We start from the raw sequence: 25,146 nt of genomic DNA, 5'->3' as shown, positions 1-25,146 counted from the left end.
ACCTTACAGTTTATGCCATTCGACTGGCAGAGGAGGATGGGTATCAGAATGGGGAGCACCTCGAGGCCAGTGAGGCCCTCATGACCTCCCTTCTGATGGCTCACTTTACTATGAAATGAGTTCCTCCACCAGCTATTAGGCCATGTAAATGCCACCAGGGTGGGTGAGGGATGCCATGGACCATGGTGCTGACAGGGAAGGAAATGAAGAGCTGCAAATCCACTTCCAGGTTTTCTGCTGTAATGATCAGGAACGGCCACTGCCAGTACTCTGCCACCAGGTGGCATCCTGGTCCCAGGGGAAAGGCTGCCACCTTGGGACTCATGGTTTGTTGTGTTGTTTTATACAGAAAAGGCCTCCAGGGAAGAAATGCCAAGCTCTCAGGATCAAATCCCAGCCTGAGTGCCAACATAAGACACCTAGGTGGGATGGGGGTGGTAATTTTAGAATTCATAAGTCTCTTCACCTTGCAGACATGAGACCCAAAACAACAAAGGAGAATCAGTGACTCTTGGTTTTCATCATGCAGCTGGCTTCATTCACCTGTATGCCCAGAAAGGGTTACTGAGTCAGTCACCCAGGGTCTCACAGGCCGGGTGGAAAGTAGCAGCAGGCAATTGTCACATGGTGGGAGGAGGAAAGGAGAGATCCGTTTCTTCCTTTGTCCGTCCACCTGGGGTCCAGCAGTGGCCCTGGCCCACAATGGCTCCTGCCCTTGAGAACAGAGAATAAACCTAACCACAAACACTGAAAGACCATTTGAGACCACAGCTAAGTGTCACAGAGAATAAAACAGAATGAGATAGGCTCAGGAGGTCAGGGGCCACTTCAGTCTTGAGGTAGGAACAGGAAAGCCACTCCCAGATGGCGTGTAGGTGGACACCTACAGATTGTCTGGGGCAGGAAACAGGAAGTGCAAGTGGACAAAAGTTCCTTCATTCTCTAGGTTCTAGTTTTCATAAACTAGTTCACTTAACTTCAGCCCGGCTGGTGAAATAGTGAGATCATGCCATTTTCTCAATAGGAAGCTAAGTGGTGATGGTGAAACTCGCTAGGTAACAGAACTGGGTGGTCTGGCTCCAGAGTTGATGGGCTACCATTGTGTCTCTCCACTCCCCAGTGAGGTGTGGGCAAACCTGATGGTGAGATCTGGCCTCCATCTTGAATGCAGGGTAGGAGCAGAAGTGTTGGCTTACCTTCCCTCGGGGAAGTCCCCAGCCTCTGGCTAGCTAGAGGCAGACTGAAGGAAGACCTTTTGGACCCTTCCTGTCCTTCGGTCTCCTCTGAGGTAGTCCAGAGGTTCCAGCTCCCTGCTCCAGCCTCTCCCTCGGCAGCTAACTGGGCCACCTCATTAGAAAGGGATTTGATTTTCTGAGATGACTGGAGACCGGTGAGAAAGGACTTAGGGATTAGACAGTGATACCCAGGAAGGTAAAGGACTTAATCAGGGGGTTCAGGTGTGAGAAGTGGGGCTGGGAGAGGATTTGTGTCTCTTGACAAAGCCAGGGTGGACTGTGGAAGTGAGGAGGAAGTGGGGCCCTAGGGGCAGAGAAGGATAGACTTGGGTTCTCACTTTCTCATGTGCCTTCACAAATAACCCATGATAACAACAACAATAATCATCTTTCACCGCTTTCCCAGCCACTATGTCACTCGGAATTATCACAGTGGCCCCAGGGAGAGAGGCAAGGATTAGTTTTCACTCTAGGCTATTGGCACTCAGAGCAGAGAGCTAAGCTGAGGCAGCTACTGCCCCACCGGGCAGGGTTAAAAGGAGGGAACCTTCCTATTGGGCTGCCCTTTGAGTTCAAGGACTTTATAGAAAGTTCCTATGGCCCTGGCATTGTAAAAGTAGAGTGTTCCGCAAATATTTGTTGAAGGGTTTAAAAGACTGGACTATGTTTCTGACTCACAAATCACTATGCCAATCTTTGCACCACTTTGCCTGGCATGGGTATCAGGGAGATCTGAGGTCAGGGTACCAGGGGAGGGACTTTCATCCTGAAGCCAATGTTCTGCATTTGATGAGGAGGCTCTGCAGCCACAAACAGCCTCTAAGGGAACAGAGTGCTGCTATTCTAACTCCCATTCCCACGCACGTCGGTGCTGAATATCCCCTATAACCATTAGTTCTGGGACACAGAGGGAGGCTGACACTCCCAGTCCAGAGCTCTTCCTGAGCCCAGAGCTGCTCCCTAGAAGAATTTAAATTTCAATGCCCTAACTCCCCAAATTAAAGCTCCTGAGCTCCTCTGGCTTATCTGCACTTCCTCTGCCTCAGTTCCCAGCAAGGTGCACTCAGAGCTTGCACACTCATGTTCCTGAAGCTTACCTTCAAGGCTGCCTGGCCCTGGAGGTCAGGTGACACTCACAATACAGAAGAGTCCTTGTTAAGGTCAGGAGAAAAGGGCTTCTGGTTGCCAGAGGTTACATTTCAATGGGCAGATAAGAAAGAAGTTTCTGGAAACAGCTTTGGGTCAGGGCTTTGAGGGCCCAGGAGGAGCTGGCTGGAAGAAATAGAGTAACCCTGACAGAGGCAGGAGGATGGCCGTATATATAGGGATCAGCAGGAAACGTCTCTGACCCATAAGAAAGTGTATGGAAAGGGTACTTTGGTAGTTGAGGCACAGGGGATGCTGGGAAGAGATCAAGTAGGCCTTGAAGCAAGCCAATGGGATTGGGGTGACTTCTGGAGGATCTGGGGAGCCAGTGATGGTTCTTAAGCTGAGGGAGGCAATATGCCTTTGCAAGGGGGGAGAATTGTAGGGCAGGGGGTGGGAAGGAGAGACAAGGCAAGGGCAGGAAGGAAGGAGTCTCTGTAACCAGCTCCAAGGAGTTTGCTGCGCTATTTATCTAGGATTTATATTATCAGATTAACCACTGGCTTCCTGGGAAGAGATTGGATGTGACGAATGAATCTCGGTGGAAGCAGCGAGCAGCCAGAGAACTGGAAAAGGACAGACAAGAGGGAGAGTTCTTTGCTTAGACTTTTTTCTTGGGTATCTACAGATTTTGGGTTTGGGGAGAGAGTTCAGGGATCATGTCCTTTGGGATAAACACGTCACTTGTGGTTTTCTGAGCGGCCCCCGCAGCCAGGTTCTTCTTGACTGCATGTGCTCTTCTGTACCAACCCCTCTTCTCAGGTTCCTCTACACATCAGGTGACTTGTGGCTTTAGAGGACTGGCTGGCCCTTTTAAGAGACGCTATCTGTGAGGGCATTATAAACTGTAAGGGGCTGCACCACCAGGAAGAGCCTACTTTCTTTTAGTAGGCTCTACCCGGTAAAGAGTACACTGTCCCTGGGAGGCTCTTAAACTATCGAAGGCCTCACATCCAGCGAGGAAGGCAGCTCTTCCCTGCACTCTGCCAGAAGCCAAGAGGCTGTAACTAGGGCAGGGACGCCCGCATTGCCTGGAAACTCTGCTGAGGTCAAGCTGGGGCCCCTGCCAGCCACAGGCTTCCCCTCAGCCCACCCCTCACCAGGTCTCTTAGGAGGAGGGCACACAAGGGGCACAGCAGAGTTCTTTTGTGTGCCAAGAACAGGTCTCTTACCACCTGCCTCAACTCTGGGTGAGGAGACATGGGGGCCTTTCTGCTTCCCATACTCCTAGAGACTTGGATTGGCGGCAGCCGAGGGGCCAGCTGAAAGCTTTCCATGGACCAGCCACTGAGCTTTCTACACCTGCGGTGCTACTGATACCTTTGGCCAGGCATAGCCTCTTTGAGCCTCGGTTTCCCCCACTGTTAAGTGAGAGCACATGAACTCTGTGATGGTGTTTACTTTACCTTTCCTCCAGACCGTGCTCAGCACTGGGCTTTGGCTTGAAGCCTCACCCCACCCACCCCAGTCTGTTCCTCTCCTTCTGCCCCACTCTTCCCCTCTAATTCTTATTTGCTTGAGTCCAGGCCTTCCTGCCTCAGCCCTGAGTGTTGTGTTACATATATGGGCAAATGTGCTCCGTCTGTGTCTACAGGAGCCTGTGCCGGGGATGCAGGGCTTGTGGGCGCTCTGGTAATTGAAGCAAGGTCCTGAGGGCCTCAAGGCCTAGGAGGTAGATGTTACTAAGCAAGGTACACCAGGGTTTTAAGCGCCTCCCCCACCCCACCCCCGCCTGCCTGCTACTTCCGCATCTCTGGTTGTAGCCACGCTTTGCACCTACCACCAGAGCTCAGCTCAGGCTACTCTGCTGGTATATGCCGAGTAGTCTCTCTTCTGCTCTCTGCTTTCTCCACGGAGCCTTCTAGGGTCTCCTTATCCAAAGCAAGCATTGTTCTTTCTAAGCTCCTACTGTTTGATTCCTCTTCTTGGCCGTCTGCCTTGCTCTTGTGTGTTCTTTAGTATGTTTGGGACTAAAGGGTGGTGTCTGAACATCTCTGGGGTCCAGAACAACGCTCACTGCTTGGCACACAGTAGGAAGAAAAAGTGGCCCTGGCCCAGGCCCTGTGTCCAGGTGCTACCGTGGAAGCGAGATCAGTTGGCAGGAGAAGGCTGTTGAACTCTATTGTGTGATGTAGAAGCAGTAACTGGGGAGAGGGGGCAGTCTGGTGGGATAGGCTGGACAAGAAGCCGCTAGCTGCAGCTGCCAGAACCACCCACGAGTCAGACTTGTCCCTAGTGGGGAGCCCACAGGCCCTTGGCCAAAGATAGGAAGCAGAAGACCCACAGCAGGGCTGCTGTGGGCCCTTCCACTGTGGTTTCCTCTCTGTCTAACCTATGGCTAAGATCTGGCCCGGTGGCCAGCAAAGGACAACTGTGCATGGCTGGCTAGGAAGTGGCCACAAGAAGTCGAGCCTGGGAGTTAGAGACATTAACCCCCTTTAGTCTGCTGACTTATAGGCCAATAATCGCCCCCAGTTAGTCAAGGAGCAACAGCACAGTGCAGCAAAGGGACTTGTAGGAAGTTGTGGAACACCGGCTCCTGATTTCCAGAGTGGAAGCCGTGCATGACAGCTGAGACACGAGAGCGCTGGGAGTAGCACCCAGAGAGCTGGGAAGGTCAGAGGCAGAGAACTGGGTCTTAGGTGGGGAGGCTCTTCCCGTCCCCTCAGCCAAATGCCACGCGCGTCACCAGGCCTGTTCTGCAGGTAGAGGGGGAAAAGGCTGTGGACGCTGTTTGGTTTGTTTGTATTCCAAGTTCCCCTCAAAATCAAGAAGTAACTATAGGTCGTCTTGAACTTCTGGTTCTCCAGTCTCCACTTCCCCAAGGTTGGAATTACGGGCATGCGCAGGAATGCGCCGTGACCGTGCAGTGTTGGGGATCCAACCCAACGTGCATGCTAGGCAAGCTCTCTACCACCGACTGAGTTACATCGGCAACCCTGGGTGCCAGCTCTGAACGACCTGCAGGCTGGGCCGGTAGGCGTGACCGTAAGTCAGCAACACAGGTCTGAAAAGCAGAAAGACATTTAAGGGTGCATCCCTTCTCGGTGGGTACCAGGGGAGCTGCCAGCGTTTGGGGGCAAGGAAAGTGGTGAAGGAACAGCCTGGTCGGCTCTGTGGAGTCGTAGCTTAGAAGAGGTCATTAGTCAGCGCTTTCCAGCCTCTTCTTTAGGATGAGGAGCCTGGCCCAGGTAGCTCAGGTGTCTGAGTGGACATTCTGGCTCGGCTCCAGGGCCTCTGCGCGTCTCGCCCCGCCCCTTGGGCTCCTTTAAGAGGCGGGTCTTGGCTGCCAACCCAGGAGCCCGCGGCCAAAGACTGGGACTTTACTCCAGAGGCTGCCGCGGCAGCAAAAGAGTCGGAGCTTCATCAGCAGCCGCCGGTGCCGCGCCCCGAAGCTGAGCCACGATGAGCGGCAGAGTCGGTGACCTGAGCCCCAAACAGGAGGAGGCGTTGGCCAAGGTGAGCCTGCTCCTGGCCCGGCTGTGGCCCTCGCCCCTGGCGGCTGAGAGGAACGGTCCCTGCGGGCTGGTGACCAGTCGCCCCCGCTGGCTGGTGCGCAGGGACGGCTTCTCGCTCAGTCTGAGGACCTCGGGAAGTTCGGTCATCGCGATCCCCAGCACGAGCAGCCCTGGAGGTGCCGCCTGGGGAGCGGAGGTTGCTTGGAAGCCCTCGGAGGCTGCTGAGGGCACAAAGGCAACATTCATCCTCGCGGCTGCCAGGGACTGGCAGCAGAGCTGTGGGACAGGGGCAGGGCCCCAGGCTTCCTCCCATTTCCGGGAGGTCTTCCTCTTGCGGGGGCAGCCAGCGGCGTGTGGATGGGTCCCGGACAGCTCCTTGGCAGACTCCCATAGCCCTTGCGCGGCACCGAGTCACTGTGCGACCTTGGGCCAAGCCCTGTCCTGTGTGCTCTTTATGAAATTAGAGGAGGTTGGCCGCGGGGCATCTCTGTGTGTGAAGTCTAAGATGCCCTGGGACTGACTAGGTTGGGTTCCTTTTGGAGAGAAGAGCCCCCTCCCTTCTCTGGTAACCCAGAGACTTAGTGATGCCACTAAGGAAAGGACATGGCCAGGCTTTGCCTTGGCACCTTGGACAGACAGTGAGCTATTTACTCCATTAAAGTTTAGAGGCTGGATCCTCTGCCTGAAAGACTTTTATCTCCTCATTGGCACACGCTAAGAACTGATAGGGTCCAGCCTCGATGTTCAGAGGCCCTACAGCCGTGCAGTTCTGGAGTGTGGCAGCAAATGTGACTGCTGTGCGTGGCTTTTTTTCCCATGCGAAGTTTACTGTCAAACAGGTTTGGTGGTGATCAGCCCAGGGGCTAAGTTAGGACCTTGGTGAAGGGTGGTCTCCCGCTTGCTGTTTAGCTGCCTTGAGGGGAGGGGGAGGGGAGGTTCTGACTAGACCTAGCTGACCCAAGGCAAAGGGCAGAGGTGGCCAGTGCTCATTGGTCCCCTCTGAGGGTGTCCTACAGGTCAGTAACCTGATAAAGGTCACTGCTGGGGCCGGAGGTTTGGGGAGGGCAGCAGGGTCCCTGCTCAGTACTGGGTACTGAGGGATTGCCGTTTAGGTGGCTGTCCTCTGGGGTTACTGCCTACCTCAATGGCTCTCTTGGTGCTTTTCCCTTTTGTGGCTACCTGCTGGAGCTGTCCCCTCCCAGATGCAGTCTTTCACATTCAGCCCAACTACAACTTTTGAACGAAGTTGTTTGAGACTCCCCTCTTCCTTCCCTCTGCCCCCCATTCCATTCCCAAGGCAGCAGGAAGACTGAAGAGGAAGGAGCCTGGGGTCTGGACTCGGATCTGTATCCCAGCTGTTGGAGGTGTTGCTGAGCCTCTGTGCTTTCCTTGTTTCGTCTGTAAAATGGGGACAGCACTAGCTCTTGGGGCTCTAGGGGCACTGTAAGACACAGTGCCAAAGATCAGTGCTGTGCACATGACAGGTGCTGGTACACAGACAGCGTTCACTGTGGCCTGCTATCTATCACTGCTCGCTGGGAACACAGCCACTCGCCCACCAGATCAGTATGGCTCATAAGTGAGCCAGGCCAGTGTCCTCTTCCCTTTCTGTGCTCTCCTCTCCTACCCGGCATCCCTAGCAACACAGCCCATGACTTCACTCAGCCAGTATCTATAACAGTGTGTAAACGCTGGCTCTGGTAAGCACCCCCAATAGAGGGGCGTTCTGAGCAGAGTGAGGCCGGGGACCTCCCACTCATCCAGCTGTCTCTCTCCACAGTTTCGAGAAAATGTCCAGGACGTGCTGCCCACCCTGCCCAATCCAGATGACTACTTTCTCCTTCGATGGCTCCGAGGTGAGGGAACAGGAGCTGGGCCAGGGGTGTGTTCTGGACAATAGAACGATGTCCTCCGGAAACCCTGGCAAGCTGAGACAAAAGGTGGCTGGCACCCTCCCCTCCACCCCAAGCCCTTCTACAGGATACAGACATGGAAGATCAGAGAGCTGAAGGGATTTGATGGGTGAGCTACAGGCAGAAAAAAAGACTGGAACCTCTGGGTCTGGAGTGTTGGCACCCTTTTCATCCACTCTGTAAGTCTGCTCTGCAGACGATGAAGGAAAATCAAGGCCCAGAAGGACCCTACTATGTGTAAAGTTGGAGGAGAGCGAGATTAGAACCAGAGTCCTGGTCGTGTCAGCTTGAATGAAAGGCACTATGTGGGGGGATTGAAGAGGGTACCTTTTCCCCCTCCACAGCCAGGGTCCTGAGTTCTAGTTCTAGCCATCTTCCATCTGGGCTAAGGTCACAGATTTCTAGGCTTCTCTGAGAAGTGGATTAGGCAGGGTAACTAGCTTTTTTGCAAGATGTGACATGACAAGGACTACCCGTGGCATGATGGGAACATGTTGCTACTACTGTCAGGATCAGGAAAAACCCCACTCCTTGCACCTTTTTGTCCTCTTCCTTTTCCTTTCCTGTTATTCAAGGCATGTACCACTCTTCTGGGCTCTTCCGACATGCTTTAATTTTTATTTATAGAAACTTTATTACCAGACATAAAAATGAAAAAAAGTCTGCAGAGTTTGACTAGCAGAGCTCCAGTTGTTACATAGAGTTCTGTTGTAAATGTTGACTATAAGACCCAGGTGGCACATTCACATTCTGAGCCCAGGAAGACTTGCACTTGCAATAGATTAAAAAGATGCAATTTTTCTTTTGAGAAATTTAATAAAGCTGTCATAATTCTTGAAGATCTGCTAGCAACACCCCAGGACAGGTGCACCCAGGAGAGCCATGTGGGGCTCATAGGCTTATGGAAGTGTCACCTGCCCATCCTCACCTCAGCCTCCTATATGATATGGCCCCTTTCCCAGGGGGTGGAGGGTTGGCGTGGGGGTGGCAATGAAGTCACTCTATGTTGGTGGAAATTTTGGCCTGGCATTTGCTGGAAGGCTACAGCTAGAAGTAGGTGGGTGGAGTGTGGGGGGGGGAGATAGATGGTAGTCTCATTAAAGGGCCAGCAGCAGGATGATCCAACCAGCTATGGAGCTGCTGCCAGGAGGAAGAGAAGTGTATGCGAGAGAGAGAGAGAGAGAGAGAGAGAGAGAGAGAGAGAGAGAGAGAGCAATTGAACAGCTCCGTAGCTCAGGCCAGTGTGAGGTCTTGGCAGATGGTTTCCTAGACACTAACCATTTACTTTCAGAGTCCTGGGATGGGATAAACCATTTGTATAAGGCCTGATAGTTTAGCTAGGGCCCACATCTGGCACCAGCCACACTCTCATAGCATGGTCACTTACATTTTCCAGATGAGGAAAGAGGGCAAGGAACTTAACCTGAAGGCACAAAGACAATCACAATCACGGCAGAGCCTAGGGGTCTGCATTCCCGGACAGCACCTTTCTAGGAAGACACAGCTCCTTCCCAGAGAGCTGCTTGCTCTTAAGCCAAGCATTGCTCCAGAATCGTTTTTGAGCTGCTGAGAATCGACCCCAGGGTCTGGTGCATGATAGGCAAGCATTTTACCACGGGGTTACACCCCTGGTTCCAGACTCTGCGTCTTAGATCGGAGGAAGCGTCCCCTCTGTAGTTCATTCGTGACTCATATTATCTGGGCAGGAGCTCTGGCCTACTCAGACCCCATCCCGAATTTGAATTGGTGTTTTTGTTGCCTTTTGAGTCTAAAGGAGATGTTTGCAGTAGAATGTGGTGTGAGCTTGGGGTTTGGTTTTCTGCAGGCCCTCGCCACAGGCACCTGAGTTTCCAGGGCCTCTGTGGCTAGAAGTGAGATCTGGGTACCCCAGCGAGGAAGGTCAGCGAACAGGACAGAACAGAGGTGGCAGGGACCCTCTGAGAGAGCACAGCATAGCTGAGTGTCTGCAGCTTACGGGGCCAGGGTATGGGCAAACCAGAGCCCAGTCAGGCTGCTCCTGGGCCAGGCTGTTGTTCAGTGCTGCATGCTAAGATTTCAGCGGCTTCTGAGCAGGGTAGCAGGAGGCTAGAAAGACCTGACTCAACAGACATGGTGAGGAAGCCCCTGAATGTTGGCCCTTGGCGGATAAGGATGGGCTGGAGAAGTCCTTCCAGATAAGGGTGCTTACAGTTCGATGCCACTGGATCCCTGTTCTCTGGGACTTCCCCCTCTAGAGGGGTGTCCTTTGTGAGACACTCATGTCCACGGTCTATCTCCTCTGTTACAGAAGAAGACGCAGTTCTAGCTTCAGTGCTCAGAGGCAGTGTATAGTCCAGGTTAAAACACGGAAGGTGGATGAGCTGAGGTGCAGACCCTCATTAGTTCATTCTGAAAGCTGCCCAGGGCTGCTGGTGGCAGAAGAAGGATGGTAGTGAGGAAATTCCTAAGCCCAACTCACCCGGCTGGCCGCTCAGATCTGCCAGAAAGGATCTGGCACACATGGAGGTGGCAGCCTAGCCAACCCCCCCTCGTTGTTGTTGTTTTTGGTTTCTTTTTTTTTTTTTCCGAGACAGGGTTTCTCTGTGTAGCCTTGACAGTCCTGGACTCACTTCGTAGACCAGGCTGGCCTCAAACTCACAAAGATCCACTTGCCTCTGCCTCCCAGAGTGTGCCTGTCTCTTGTTTGTGAAAGGTATTTTAAGATGTGTAGTGGGGGGGAAGGGAGAGGGAGTGGGTAGGGGGAAGGACAGTGAGAGAGAGATTGGGGGTGGGGAGGTGAGAGGACGACTTTGTGGAGTTATGTCCCTTTACGTGGGTTCTGGGGAGCAAACCCAAGTTGTCAGGTTGCTGGGTTTGAACAGGATGCTTCTCTATCTATTGAACCATCTTACTGGCCTTTTTTCATCTTTTTAAGATAGTGTTTCAATATGCAGCCCGAGTTAGCCTGAAGTTCCTATGTAGTCCTGGCTGGCTTCAAACTTGAGACCCTGCTGCCTCAGCCTACCAAGGCACCACACCCGGGTTTGGTCAGACCTTTAGACATACCATCCTGACTAACATAGAGGATTGGACTTCAAGACTGCAAAGTCAGAGAGTATGCACCCCTGCTCTCAGAGAGCAGTGGTGAAGAGTCTGTTGACAGCCCAAAGGGCAGCCTGTCCGGGTTCCAGGCTATCAGCAGATCTAGATGTCAATTAAGTCCATGGAGGATGTACAGCCAGGAGGGACGGTTCAAGAGCAGAGGCCAAACGGAGCAAAGTCTCAGTAACTCTTTAAATGACAGAATGAAGTAGACTCCGGCGATGAAATGTGAGAGGGATGCATTGAAGAAGTCCTGCCTTTCTGCAGGACTGGAGGCTTAGCCAGAGCACAGGTGGAAAGGATTTGGGGTTTCGGTTGACTCTAAGCTCTGACTGAACTAAAGGCATGATTGTTGCCAAGGGAATTCTTAGGGTTTACTGGAGAAGGAGCAAACACCACCTGGGCTCAGCTCGTGACGTTCGCCTGGAAGGGCCCCCGACCAGGGGGACGGCATCCAGAGGGAAGTCATGAAGCTGAGCGTGGGAACTGAAGGCTCTCAGACAGGCCGCACAGTGGGAGGGCAGGTCCTGGAGGGCAGCACAGAGTTCATGTTTTCAGAGGGCTGTTGCATGATGGGAGAAACAATGCTGTTCCTGGGCCGTCTCTGGAGCAGACTGCAGCCTACAACAAACTAGTGCAGATGGCTCTGGTTACCTGGGAGTGGCCTCGGGACAGCGGAATCTTGGTTCAGATTTGGGCAGGACAATTTGTTGGGGTGGGTTCAGGTGAACTGAGTCAAGTGTCCATGGTGCTCGTCACGTTCCCATGAGGAAGACACCTGGAGAAACACCAGGGTTGCCCGGAGGTGCACTGACTTCTCTCCCTTTGCAGGATGTTCAGCTCTGCGGCAGATTCTGGGGTAGCTGTGTTCATCTTTGAACTGTGGGTCAATTTCTCAGCTCTTGGTGTTATACTGTAGAGGAGATAAATTCTGTCTTTGCGTGGGATGGCCGATTGATAAAGGGATCCAGGGTTCACTTTCTCTGAGATAAGACCCTTTACCTTATTAGCTGCCAGGATACTCTGACCCCAAGGCTGCAGGGCTGCCCGTTCCCAACTGCCTTGGCCTTGACCTGTCTATTCCACAGACTCAGGGCTGTGGTGCTTTACAAGTCCTCAGTGAGGGCTGAGAGCCAAATCTGACAGTTTGGCTGGGGAACCCACAAGGGGACTTGGCCCCAGCCTGGGAACGGGTCCTTAGGAGGGCAATGCCCAACCTTGCTCATGCCTTTCTTACAGCCCGAAGCTTTGACCTGCAGAAGTCAGAGGCCATGCTCCGGAAGGTCAGTGTCTGCCGCCGCCACAGTTCCTCCCACAGCCTCATGTCTTGCCTGCACTGCTCCTGCTCACCCATCACCCACTCCTGTCACAGGTTTTTGGTTTTGTGTGACGCAGCTATTAGCCAACAACCGTTGCTTTATCCCTGAGGGACAAAGTGCATTTCCTTCCCTGAAAACATTGGGGTTTCCTACTTCTGGACTAGCCAAGAGTGATATTCTTGCTGAGATATCTGAAGAAACTTGGGGCCTCCTTTTCTATTCCCGTCCCGTTCCTTCTAAGGATCACCTTGTGCTGACCTATTCCTTCCTATTCAAAACCCCACCCCCACCACACACCTCTCCTCCCACCCTGTGCTTCCTAAATCTTTGTGTGTTTGCAGCATGTGGAATTCCGGAAGCAAAAGGACATTGACAACATCATCAGCTGGCAGCCACCAGAGGTGAGGACAAATTATCTCACTCCATCCCATGCTTATTAGACTCATGGTCTGTGTCCTGGTGTACTGGACTGGGAGCCTCAGGGGACAGGCCTGAAAATGCCAAAGGAGTCACTGTAGTTCCAAAATAGTTATCTCTTGGCACCCAGGGAGGGACGTGGAGAGAAAGACTCATAAACCTAGGGAAAACATGGATGTTTTGGGCCTGCCCACCAGGCGTTTTTACTATGTCTTTGGCCAGGTGCTCCAACAGTATCTGTCAGGCGGCAGGTGTGGCTACGACCTGGATGGCTGCCCCGTCTGGTACGACATCATCGGACCTCTGGACGCCAAGGGTCTGCTATTTTCCGCCTCCAAGCAGGACCTGCTCAGGACCAAGATGAGAGACTGTGAGCTGCTCCTGCAGGAGTGTACCAACCAGACCACAAAGGTGGGTGGCCAGTGAGGGGGACTTGACCACTGTGGAGGCATTCAAGGGGAAGCAGTAATGTCACACAGGGATGGAAGTGCAGCCTCAGGGGTTGGGTTCCATAGACCCGGAATCTCAAGGTTTTAGATGAACTTAATGTCATCAATCATCTTTCTTCTCATGTTCCCTCTGACTGGAGGTTGAACCCAGGGCCTTATGTGTGTTAGGCAAGTGTTCTGCTCCAACCTTAAACTATACCTCCGTCTTGTCACACTTTCATTTTGCTAAGTAAAAACTTCAAATAGCCATCTATAGTTGCTATGATGAATCTCCCAAACTGAAGGAATGTTATGTGGGGAAGTTCTTAGAATGAAAGGCAGTCATTTACACTTGAGGACATTTGGCTTGATAAAAGCTTCACAAGGGCGAGGGCTGGAGCTCTGTTGGTACAGCGCTTATGGTGCCCCAGGGTTTCCACTCACCATAGCAGAAAACAGTACATTGCAACGAGCTGAGTGGTACACACCTGTAATCCCACAGTTCACAAGTCTGAGGCAGGGGGGTCTTGAGTTTGAAGCTATCCTGGGCTAAACGGGATATATATACACAAACAAAACCACACACAAACAAAACTATAAATCATTACAGCTGATGATGTCGCTCAGTAACAGGCAGCTCACCCAGCACAGTACAACAAAAACCCAGAAAGACTAAGAAAACCATACTGTTGGAAAACTCTTGTTTCTGTGAGGGCCAGTGAGATCTTATTTTGGACTAATTTTTCCCTGGGCAAGTATTTGGGGAGGGGGTACTCCTGGTGTAGACAAACCCAGAATCCCTGCTCCTCCAAGTGTGTTTTCAAGAGATCAGGGTGACCGTTCCCTTACTAAGAAAAAGACTGAGGGGCTGGAGAGATGGTCCAGCAGGTAGATGGACTTGCCAGCAAGCCTGAGAACCTACATAATGGAGAAGAACCAACTTTCCCAGGTTGTTTTCTGAGCTGCACACTCACCCTGCGGCATGCACACTTGCACTGTGGCACGCACGCACACACGCACGCACACCAGCAACCCATATGGAGATCTCTCAGTGCTGTTATTTGCAGATGCTCATAAAGAGTCCACTCCGTACAGAATCCTTAAAGGCTGGGGACACAAAAGGGATTCAACCTGATGCTTCCTTAGAGCTTAGATAGGATGGGAGGATCTGACCCTGAGTGAGAAGTGGTTGAGGCCCAGGTGCTACAGGGGTGCTGCCCAGGGAACACACAGTAATTGACAGGAAGACAAAGGTCACCAGGAGAATCTGCAGGACAGAGGGGAACTCTGATAGGATCTTGATCCACCCAGTCATTTGCTAGACGAGAACAGTTTGTCTAGGTGACATCTGCATCTGAAAAGCCCTGGGCTCAGCCCCCCTCCTTCTCGGCTGGCAGCTTGCTCTGTTTGCACCTGTTTGATCAGTATTGGCCTTGAATTGGGTGAGCTCTACAGCTGGGCAGAGTAACAGGACTTCCTCTGTCTGCCCCCTGTAGCTAGGAAAGAAGATAGAGACCATCACCATGATTTATGACTGTGAAGGACTCGGCCTCAAGCACCTCTGGAAACCTGCAGTGGAGGCTTATGGAGAGGTGAGAGGCTGGAGGGACTTCTCTGTCTGGCTGACTCGGGATGGAGGGCACTGTGTCCTGGAGGCCTGAGCCACTGAAACTCGACCAATTTTGCTTCCACAGTTTCTCTCCATGTTTGAAGAAAATTATCCTGAAACATTGAAGCGTCTGTTTGTTGTTAAAGGTAAGTTAGGAATTTCTGGACATGAAGCCGAAAGGGAACAAGAGGCTGAAACCATTACTTGGGGCAGACTGAGCGAGTCGAAGGAGAGGCCCAAGGACCTGTTCAGGCTCAGAAGCCTAACCTTGACCTTAACCTTTGACCTGTACAGATGCTTTAGAGTTCCCAGAGCATTTGAGCCACCTGGCTCAGTAGCATTCAGGTTGGTGATGCCACAGGAGGAGACCGTTTGGTCACAACCCTTGTACAGACTGGGAGCCAGACTTCCGACATGCTTGGCTGAGCCTCAGGCTTTGCCCCCGGCCCCCACCCCCATGCAGAGGTGGGTGGGAGGTGATGCTGGCAGCAACTGTTACCCTTGCTTTCTGCTTCATGTGCTCTGGTCTCTCTTCCAGCCCCCAAGCTGTTTCCTGTGGCCTATAACCTCATCAAGCCCTTTCTGAGTGAAGACACTCGTAGGAAGATTATGGTCCTGGGAGGTAAGTGGCCTGAACCCTACAGATTGATGTGTAGCTTTAGAGGGATGGCGACAGGCCTCTGGGGTAAAGGCCTGTCTGCTGCTTTTGGAGTAGTTGGGACGCAGCAGCAAGTGGGGACAGATCTGCCTTCCTGTGTTTTCACAAGGACACTTTTTCCCACGTACTCTAGAAGCAAGCACTGAGCTCACCATGCAGAGTCAAAGATGAATGGAATTCCAGTGCTTATCCTTAAGGGGCTCACAGAATTACAGGGGAGTGACTGCAGAGAAAAGGCTAGAGAATGAGCCGGAGGGCACTAGAGAGAGCAGCTTGAGGGTGCTGTGGAGGTCATTTTGGGGCAAGTAGGAGTGGATCCACTCCCACAAATACCTTTTCTCTGCCAGAGCTAGCTAGCTCTCAGGGAAGGGAGATACAAACGCGCTTATCAGCATGATGTGTGCCACACGGAAGAAAGGGGGAAACCGTGTGCAGCCACAGCAAGCAGCAACACTCGTCCCGTTAGAGCTGAGGTGGGAGCAGACATGAGCAAGCTGGCCACGCGGAAGGAAGCAGAGAGAGGAACACTGAGTAAAGGCCTCTCTTAGCACGGAGTACATGAGCCAGGATCCAGGCCGCACAGAAACCAGGACACCACGTTGAGAGGCTGGGGCCTGACTCTTCAGGCCACTGGGAACCAGAGAAGTATTTAGCAGGGAGCGCCACGGTCACATGTTCATCTGACCCATGCCTACCAGCAAGGCCATGAAGGCCAGATACCAGCTTACATGCCATGCTGCTGCCCATGCAAGAGATGGTGTAAACTGCGGCGGTGGCTTCAGGGAAAAGGAGGAAGGGCTGGACCCAGGAACTTACCCAGGAAGCAAAACAGCAAAATTCAACTGGCTGCACGGAGGAGGTAAAAGGAGGTTAAAATCATGAGTAGGGGATGATAGGCCATTTCAACCAGCGTGGACAACCTGTGGAACAAGTGCGGGCACACCAAGGCTGACTAGGCAGGGCCTATGGGCGGCGAGGATCCAGGAGTCTGCAGTGAACTTGTATGTGTGGGGGGTATTCAGTACAGGCAGAATAAGAAGCAGGGATTGGATTACAGAGGAGTGGGAGGATGCCAGGACATAGGTGAATGTGTGACCCCCGGAGTAGCCAGGACACACTGTCGACAGGGGGTGACTGATGGCTGGCTGTGAGGGTGGACCGGGCCAGGCTCTGGAGCTGAGCTGGCAGTAGTAACTGATTCTCAAGGTGTGTGCAGGGCTGCCTTTAAATGACACTGCAAGGGGCAGTTCTGGATCCCTTCTTGACCTTTGGGCTAAGACCAAGTGTGGCAACTTCTGACCAGGAGGGTGAAATGTCTAGAATCCCAGTGCTTTGGAGGTTGAAGAGCTCCAGTCCCAGGCTGGTCTGGGCTACATTCTAAGTTCAAGGCCAACCCAGGTTACAAAGTGAGACCCTGTCTCAAAACAACAGCGTAGGCTGGGCTCATTCCACAGGTAAACATGCTTGTTATCCCAGATCCCACTTGGGAAGGAGAGAAACAACTCCCAAAAGCTAGCCTTTGACTTCCACACATACCCCATCCCCGACACACACACACAACGTCGCGCATACATATCACAGCAATAAGGATTTTAAAAGGACAAAGATGTATTTAAGGTATCCCAGGACTAGAGAGGCAGAAGGTTTAAACTACCGAGTGAATTCCAGGCTAGCCTGGGTTACACAGTTAGACCCTATTTCAAACAAAAGGATGTCAAGACTTCTTCAGCGAAGTCCTAGCTTTGGCCGTGGCCGATGCTTCCTTGAGAAGGAAAGGCCTCTCCTGGTTTTATCCCAGCTCTCCAGCTCAGCTGGGAGAAGATTAAAAAAAAAACAAACACCCAAACCCAGAGTCATAGGTTTTTATGGTTTCTGAGTTTTCCGCTGCTACCGCCCACCACGTGCGTGAGGTGGTTTGGTTCCCCGGCAGCCGGGCTATGTAGGAGGTTCGGTCTGTTCTCCCACCCACACTTAAAATTCTTTCAACCAAATGTGCCTCGGGCGGATTGGGAAGAAACAAGATCTCCAAACGGAGGAGGGATAAAAGTTGTTCCAGGCTGGTCACTGGAGTGTAGCAGTGCCAGTGAAATCACCCCGAGGCCACAGACGCCTGAGGGTTGGTGGACACAGGACGGTCAGGGTTCCAGTCATCTCTGTATCCGCATCAGCATTGAGGGTACTAGGCTAGTCCCTGGCCTGCAGCTGCTGGCTTGTCGTCAGCCGATGATCGGCATGGTCAGAGTGGTTTCCACTGTGAAAGCATTGTGCCAGGCTGGCACTTCTCGGGGAAACGGTTCTCAGCACCAGACACTTGAGAGTTAATTGCTCCCATCAGGAGAGGATTTGGCTAGAAAGACAACAAAAAGCAGCCAAGCAGCCCAAAACAAGCAGGACAGAAGTGATGTGGGCTGAGGTAAAGTAAGCCCATTTAAGGGGTCACTCTACAGCAAGGTGCTTGCTTGGTGGGTCATGACTCAGCCCAATGGAGTGTGGGAGAAGGCGGGAGTTCAGTGACACTGGGTCAGAACCCATGGATTCGAGACCTCTGGTCCTGCCACACGCTTCTCGGCATGGAATACTTTCCCCTGCTTTTTCCACCTGGCTCTTATTTTAATGTTTGTATCCTTTCCAGGGAGTGGCAATATACTAGCTTGCAAAGTCTTCTCACATGTCCTTAATTCATTTCTTCGCTGCCTTCACAATCCTGCCCAGCAGGCAGCTCAGGGTGAAGTGGGTCCCTAAGGCTGCTGAGCTGGTCCGTCGGCACGACAGCAGCCCGGGGCTTCTGAATCCTGGACCAAGCAGGGTTCTTTTCTGGGTAATGGCTCTTCCTCACTCCGAGTGGTACTGTGCATGTGTCACATGCTCATGAAGAGAGACAGTGTCCCTGAGACACGGTCACACTACAGAGCCAACGCTGGCTCAAACTATGGTTCTCTTGCCTGCAGCCCCTTGAGTGCCAGCGCCCAGCTTCTAATGCTTCCTTTCAGGGCAGGGCCAGCCTTTCCTGCCTTTTCAGGGCTGACTACCGGGTATGAAATCCTGCCTAGTGACACCTTTCTGTCCTTCCCTCTCCTGTCAGCAAACTGGAAGGAGGTTTTACTCAAACATATCAGCCCTGACCAGTTGCCCGTGGAGTACGGAGGCACTATGACTGACCCTGATGGAAATCCCAAGTGCAAATCCAAGGTATGGGCCACCGGCTAGAAGCCGGCGGGGAGAGAATCTTAGCTCGGGTGTGCGTCCCAGCTCACCCTGTGCTCTGCTTCCAGATCAACTACGGGGGTGACATCCCCAAGCAGTATTACGTGCGAGACCAGGTGAAGCAGCAGTATGAGCACAACGTGCAGATTTCCCGAGGCTCCTCCCACCAAGTGGAGTACGAGATCCTTTTCCCCGGCTGTGTCCTCAGGTAGGACTGGGTGCTTCCTGGGACCTGAGCTTTTGTCAGTGCCAGCGGGTAGGCTGGGGTGGGAGAAACCCAGTTGCCATGGACACACACACACACACAGGTGGATATCCTCTGCAGGTGGCAGTTTATGTCGGAGGGATCAGACGTGGGTTTTGGGATTTTCCTGAAGACCAAGATGGGGGAACGGCAGCGGGCAGGGGAGATGACAGAGGTGCTGCCCAACCAGAGATACAATTCCCACATGGTCCCTGAGGATGGGACCCTCACCTGCAGTGAGCCGGGCATCTGTAAGTATCTGGGTTTTGATGACGTTTGAAGCCCATCACGGTTCTGCTTATGATGTGCCTCTTCCTTGGTGGCCTGGTCACCTCACAGTGTTAGAAGAGGAAGGGGCACTCTATGAGGAGGAATGCTAGATTTGAAAAGATGCTTGCTTAAGGGGCCCCAGATAGCTAACAGCCGGGTAGGGCTCCCCCCTGATATTCCCAAGTAGAGGTGAATCACTGCAATGGGCAGGTACAGGGGTTCAGAGCATCTGCTTTTGGGAGCTGAACACATGGAGCATCCCTGCAATCCTGGCACTTAGGAGGCTGAGGCGCTATTGCAAGATGAGGGACACAGGCGTTGTCCAAGGCTAACCAGGCCTGAGACGACATTTAGAAGCTGGAGAGGCAGAACTGACGCTGTGCCTGCAGGGATCACAGGGCATAGCATGCCAGCACAGGCCAGCTTTGAGCACTGAGCACTGCTTGCCTCCAGGTTCACCGAAGAGCAGGTGCAGGACACGAGAAGGCAGCTTACACACGACAAAGTGCTTTCTGAAGCCCGTTTGGTACTGGTTATAATCCCTTGAGACCCAGAAGTCATACTTCTGAAATGTGTCTGACAGAAACCTTTACAAACGCATAAAGCCAGAGGAACCAAGAAGTCCCCAAGAGCCCATGTGGCACAGCACATGGCCATAAGAAGGTCCATCTGTACACCACGTAGCCATTAAAGAGAACACACTGACAGCTGTGGTGTTAACTCATGTAAAGCAGTTAAACATGAAATATGGCATGTATGGTATATGTTCACTGAAGCTGAGAGAGAAAAGTGTGTGTACAGAAAGGAATTCTGGGAAGTCTACACCAACTTAGGACACCTATAGAGGGCTTCCATTTTCCTCTATTTCTTTAAATATATTTTACAGTGGTTTGTAGTATAGTGAAAAAAAAAAGTGCCAACATATCCTAGCTTCACACAAACCAGGCAAATTTCTAGTTTCCTTTCTGACAGAGCCAAGGGATGGAGGGTAGGAAAGTGACATGCAAGGGCCTGAGCCGGACTTGACCCCTGCCCAAGTGCACTTGGGCAAACGACTCAGCCTTCCTAAGTCTGTTTCCTGATTGCTGCTACTGGGATCATCCAGAGATGCCAGAACATGTGATAGGATCTGTGAGGCTATGGGCGCGAGGCCAGAGGTAGAGTATGCAACTCAGCACCCACATCCATCATTGTTACTACGATTAGGGCAACTGGGAGAGCAGGACCGTTCCCAGAGACCATGGGACAAGGTGGGAGAATCCCTGGGCTGCAGTGCTGACGGGCACACTGAGGTATCTGCACTCACCCCACAGGCACCAGCTTCTTCCTTCCATCCAGCAACATGCAGTTCGGGGTTCCCTCCCTTCAGATACACTGTGCCCTAAGGAGCAGGCTCACTCTTGCTAGTGATCAGCCAGGTCCCAGGGGGAAACATACTCTGTTTTGCAAGGCTTGAACAAGGCTTGGCACAGCTCAGACATTGTCATCCGCAAAGAAAGCACTTTATACCCACGGGGTTGGCTTTTCTTTAAAAGACAAGGAAGCTGAGGTATAGACAAGAGAGGTTCTCTCTCCCACCAAATAACTAGTGTAGATGCCAAGAGAGGACACTAGAGGCTCCTGGTCACAGACTGTCCGAGGGGCAATTAAGGCACTTTTCCTTGACGTGACGAGAGTCTCAGATCAAGGAAGTTCTTTCACAGGAGGGCCCCACCACAGTGGCTTCTCCCTCATATCCAAGGGATAAAATGCCTTTTCACACAACCAGGATGGGTCTGCAAGCCCTTAGTTGTTCTAGTCCTTCCTCAATCTATTCTTCACAAGAACCCTTACAAGCCTGGCATCTGCTTATTCAATGGAAGAGCAGAGTCAGGCCACAGCATACAGCGTCCTTCCCAGATGGGAAGGTATCGAGGTAGGGTCAGATGTCATTTGGAGGCAGGAGTGTTGAGACCAGAGCCTGGAGAGCCAAAGATTAGCTCACTTGTGGGAGGGCAATGCCTCTGAGGACGAGGTGACCCCTGCAAAGCGGAGCATGGTCACCTGGCAGAGAATTAAACTTCAAATGCTATGAACACAACCTTCCCTGGAGCTCTCAGATCCTTGTTAGGTGTACTAACAAAGGAGAGGCAAACGTTTGGGTAGTTTTCACCTTTTCTCCCAACCACTTACGGACTGCGTAGAATGCTCAGCTAGGGATGGAAGGAATGAAGAAAAGTCCGGACTCCGAGCCGGAAGATACAGTGTGGCCAGGGAGGCAGCAAACACTGTAGGAAGAGGCCGGCTAGGCTCTGGCCTGTTTGCTGAGGACGTCTAGCTTTGCCACCAACTCTCCCAGAGTGTGCACCAACTATCCAAGCACCTCTAAAGAACAGACTTTGTCTTCTTCACCATAAAAGGAGGAGAATGGGCTAGAGCAGATTTCCTTCTGGGGTCCATGGAATCTGAATCTAAGAACCAACATTTCCCTCTTATAGCGTCTGCCGTCCCCATTACCATTCTGAAATGGTACACATATAATTTTAAAATCAATATTCTCTATCTGTAGTATAAGAAAAACAAAAGGAAGTCAATGTGAACACAGTCGTTATTATGAGGCAGCAGGGATTCAACTCAGGGCTTCCTGCAAGCTAGGCAAGTGCTCTAACCTGAAGCTTTAGCCCCAGGCCTAGGATTTATACACTTTTTTCACTACATACTTGGGAGGGCAAGATGACCCTTTCTGCAATGTTCCCCTAAAGGACAGCACCTTTTCCTTTGGGATACTGCCCCTGAAAACCTTAAGATGCTCAAAGGGGCCCGTTACCCAATATATGTTGAGAAGCCCTAGACTGGAGGGCTTCCATGAGCCTGCGAATACATGGTTAGTGTCACCCTGAGCCATGCAGACTCTCCGTTTCCCCTGTGCCTCTTATAAGGCCCTTCCTTGTGTTCAAGGGAAGACATTTTGCTGAGCCAAGCATCTTAATGCTGGTCTAAGGAGATCAAAGTACGGTGGACTCTGGTTGCCAAGGCTGTCATCAGTGCCAAAAGGAAGGAGTGTGGGATCAGCAGGGTCTCTGGTAGAGATGGGAAACAGATGACTGACACTTCATGCCAGGAAAAGGAGTAGGTGCTATGCTGACTGCCAGCCTAATGCAGTTTATCCAGGGGCATTGGGTGTGTGTTGTGGGTGGGGGGGGGGGTGGAGAAAAGGGAAAGACAGTGAGGAGAAACTGAGTGCAGCACAGAAGGGCGACCCTGATGCTTTTGTTCTCATGCTTAGCTTAGCTTAGCTTGAAGGGGCCTTTGAGTGAAATGGAACAAGCCTGCAAAGAAACAGGGTGAGAGTAAAAGCAAGCCTGTTTGGCTGCCAAGGCTTAGAAGCTATCTCTGCCAACTGCGTCCATGCTCTTCCCAGAGGAAAGCACAGTTAACAGCCTTCACCTCACCTGCCAGTCTCCCAAACACTGTCCAGCCCTTCAGAGACGCATTTCCATAACAGGCCAGGCTGGTACTCGCACAGACACACTCACAAGGATCATGGGTGTCATTCACGTATATGCTTGAAGAAACTTTCATAGCGTAAAACTCACTGAAGGCTGTGAGGAAAACGTCCCTCCAAAACAGGATCGTTCCCGGGTGCTATCATCAGAAACCTGCTAAGACTAATAAAAAGGCCAAAAAAAAGGTTTTATTTTTATACACAGATTAACAAAAATGTTACAAACTGTCCTGCAGTTTATTTTGCGTCCCCCCCATCTTAGACATTCTCCCTGATACATCCCCACCCCCTTTCACTTTGCCTACACAGCCCAGCCTGGACTCAATAAACAGCGTGTAGCCCAGGCTGGCCCTGAACCTTTCTGTGTTGGGGAGGTTTCTTTTTATATCAGAACAGTGTTCCAGTATATGGGCTATCACACAAACTGTTCTCCTTCGATAAACAGCCCATCCTTTTGTCATTATGAGCAGGCATGCAGGGAGCATCCCTGCCCCATTACTCTTCCCAGAGAGCAAGCACCTACTTCATAAAGTTTGCAGAGAAGCGGAATGGGCCAGGCTTCCCAGGGTCCAAATCAGGCAGTGCTATGGGCAGGAATGCAAGCCAGAGGGAAACCCCAAACCCGCCATCATTCACTGTGTGGCATAAAACCCTTTTAGCTGAAGCTAAAAGGACTACTGCTGAATTCAGAGTTGTTGTAGGGAAGAATGTGATCACACAGATAGACTACAAATCCATGCTTTCGCACACAGACATCACAACCACTGTGGGTGCTAACATTATTCTACCTGTTCTAAAGTAGCCATGCCTTTGGTCCCAGAGACCTTGTCCTTCCAAGCTGTTACAGATGTGAGTCTATCTGTCACTCCTCTCACTTGGCCTGTTCCCTGTCATACATGATCTTTTTCACTTTATGAGCACATTGTCAACCCAGCGAGACTGAGTTTCAGAAGACCAAGGGCTGTTACACTACCTTCACCTCCATCTCTCACCAGACCATCCTGCTCAGTCAGTAAAACCCAGTCCCATTCACCACCCCTCACCTCTTGGTGGGAACTGCCTGAATGTCTGGTTTTCTGCTCCCTCAGATGTCCTGCGGTTTGACAACACCTACAGCTTCATCCATGCCAAGAAAGTCAGTTTCACTGTGGAGGTCCTGCTTCCAGACAAAGCAGCAGAAGAGAAGATGAATGAGCAGGGGACACTCCCCCCCAAATAACAGCCCCACCCACTTCTGCAGCAGGCCCACTCCCCTCAGTGTCTTCCTGTTTCTTTGTAGTAGTTATTTTCCTACAACCTAGTAGCCCGATGAAACTGGGCTGGAGGAAAGACTTCAGGCTGGATGGGAGAATCCCATTCAGAATCAGAAGACGACAAATGGCTAGAGTGGTGTTCTTGTCATCAGACTATTAAGGGGTCTCCAGAGACTGGCTGTAATGGTGTCTACCTTGAAGACCCTGTCAGCTTCACTGCCCAGTGACAGGGGAGAGAGGGAGGAGAAGGGTGCACAGGATGGCAGCAGGGAAGAAATTAGAATCGAAGAGGTTGGGATGTTACACTCAGGGAAGTTAGCTGCTGGGGAAGAAACTTGCTCCTAAATGAACATGGAACAAAACTCCATGATCGTCATGATGGTTGCAATGTAGCAGGCTGCTAGACATGTGATGAGTAGCTGAAGCTCTTTGAAACTTTTTGTCCTAAGGCTTGAGTATCTCTCCCCCCTCTCCAAGTCTCAGGAGTGGCCCAAGTCAACACTGGAAGGCAGACAGAGGCCCTCTCTCTCTCCCCTTGAGAACCTCACCAACTCCTGGGCCCCACGGGCTGCCTGTTTAATTACTAATGGTTGCCAGTGACCCAGAGCCACTGTTCTCCAGTGGAAAAACGCGAGAAACCCTCCAAAAGCACAAGGGTAATTAACTTCAGGGATCATAGATAGGAAAGGACTGTGGGTGGGTCCTCAGCCTCTCACTTGAGAGAACCTCCACTTGAGCAACCCTACCCAAAAATGACAAGTGGGATTGAAAGCCGTCAGTGCACTTGCCAGTCTAGTCTCCCAAGGTGCCTGAGAACAGGTCTCCTGACTGACCTGAGCAAGGGCGTGGCAGTCCCTTCTCAGTGGAGGTCTGTAACGGCAGTGGCTTCCTCTTGCCTGGGGACGCAGGTAACCAGAGAGGGAGGATGCCCGGGAAGGTGACCTTTGCCTAAGCAAGCATCTGAGCCAGGGGCAAGGGGCAGCCACCTTGCAATAGCACCTCTTGACCTTACACAACTTGCGAGCAAACGCTAGGTTAAGGGCTGCCCAGAATTCCTGAAGGCGGCCCCAGGCCCTTCCGGGAAACCCCTGCCCCGGCAGCATGGGTCCCGAACTCAGCCTGCGGACTCATTTCACCCAGGGCAGGGAGCTCTAGGCAGGTGCAGGGCTAGCGACCAGAGAGGGCCGAGGCTACCTACCCAGGATCTAGTCACATATCTCAGGAGTATATCCTGGCCTTGGTTTACAATGCTGTTAGGTACATTAACCAATGAATAAATGAATTTTCAAAACGAAGGGAGTAGAATTCATTGCCCATCGCCGGCTTCCTAACACCAGACCCAAATCACAACTTCTCAGAACCCAAGTAGCAGATTCTAGCGAAAATGACGCACGAATCCTCTCCTCTCGCGTGAACTTTCTCCGACG

At 52.0% G+C, this 25,146-nt stretch overlaps 1 protein-coding gene across 2 annotated transcripts; it reads left to right on the top strand.

Moving 5' to 3' along the window:
• The first annotated feature begins 5,306 nt into the window (after positions 1–5,306).
• Sec14l2 (SEC14 like lipid binding 2) lies at positions 5,307–25,014 on the top strand. 2 transcript variants are annotated; one of them, XM_021652315.2, is made up of 12 exons: positions 5,335–5,840; positions 7,620–7,695; positions 12,073–12,116; positions 12,494–12,553; positions 12,792–12,980; positions 14,494–14,589; positions 14,692–14,752; positions 15,145–15,228; positions 18,347–18,453; positions 18,537–18,676; positions 18,794–18,963; positions 23,555–25,014. In XM_021652315.2, exons 1-12 carry the CDS (start codon positions 5,787–5,789, stop codon positions 23,683–23,685), a joined length of 1,212 nt encoding a protein of 403 aa, XP_021507990.1. In that variant the 5' UTR covers positions 5,335–5,786; the 3' UTR covers positions 23,686–25,014. The 2 variants fall into 2 exon arrangements, with proteins under 2 accessions (XP_060221540.1, XP_021507990.1); XM_060365557.1 differs by lacking the exon at positions 18,794–18,963 and having other exon boundaries at positions 5,307–5,840.
• Positions 25,015–25,146: the final 132 nt, after the last annotated feature.

The sequence above is a fragment of the Meriones unguiculatus genome, chromosome 12 (assembly GCF_030254825.1).
Source record: "Meriones unguiculatus strain TT.TT164.6M chromosome 12, Bangor_MerUng_6.1, whole genome shotgun sequence".
In the NCBI taxonomy this organism is placed as follows: Eukaryota; Metazoa; Chordata; class Mammalia; order Rodentia; family Muridae; genus Meriones; species Meriones unguiculatus.
Note: the sequence above shows the minus strand (reverse complement) of the source record. Positions and strands in the feature narration are given on the sequence as shown.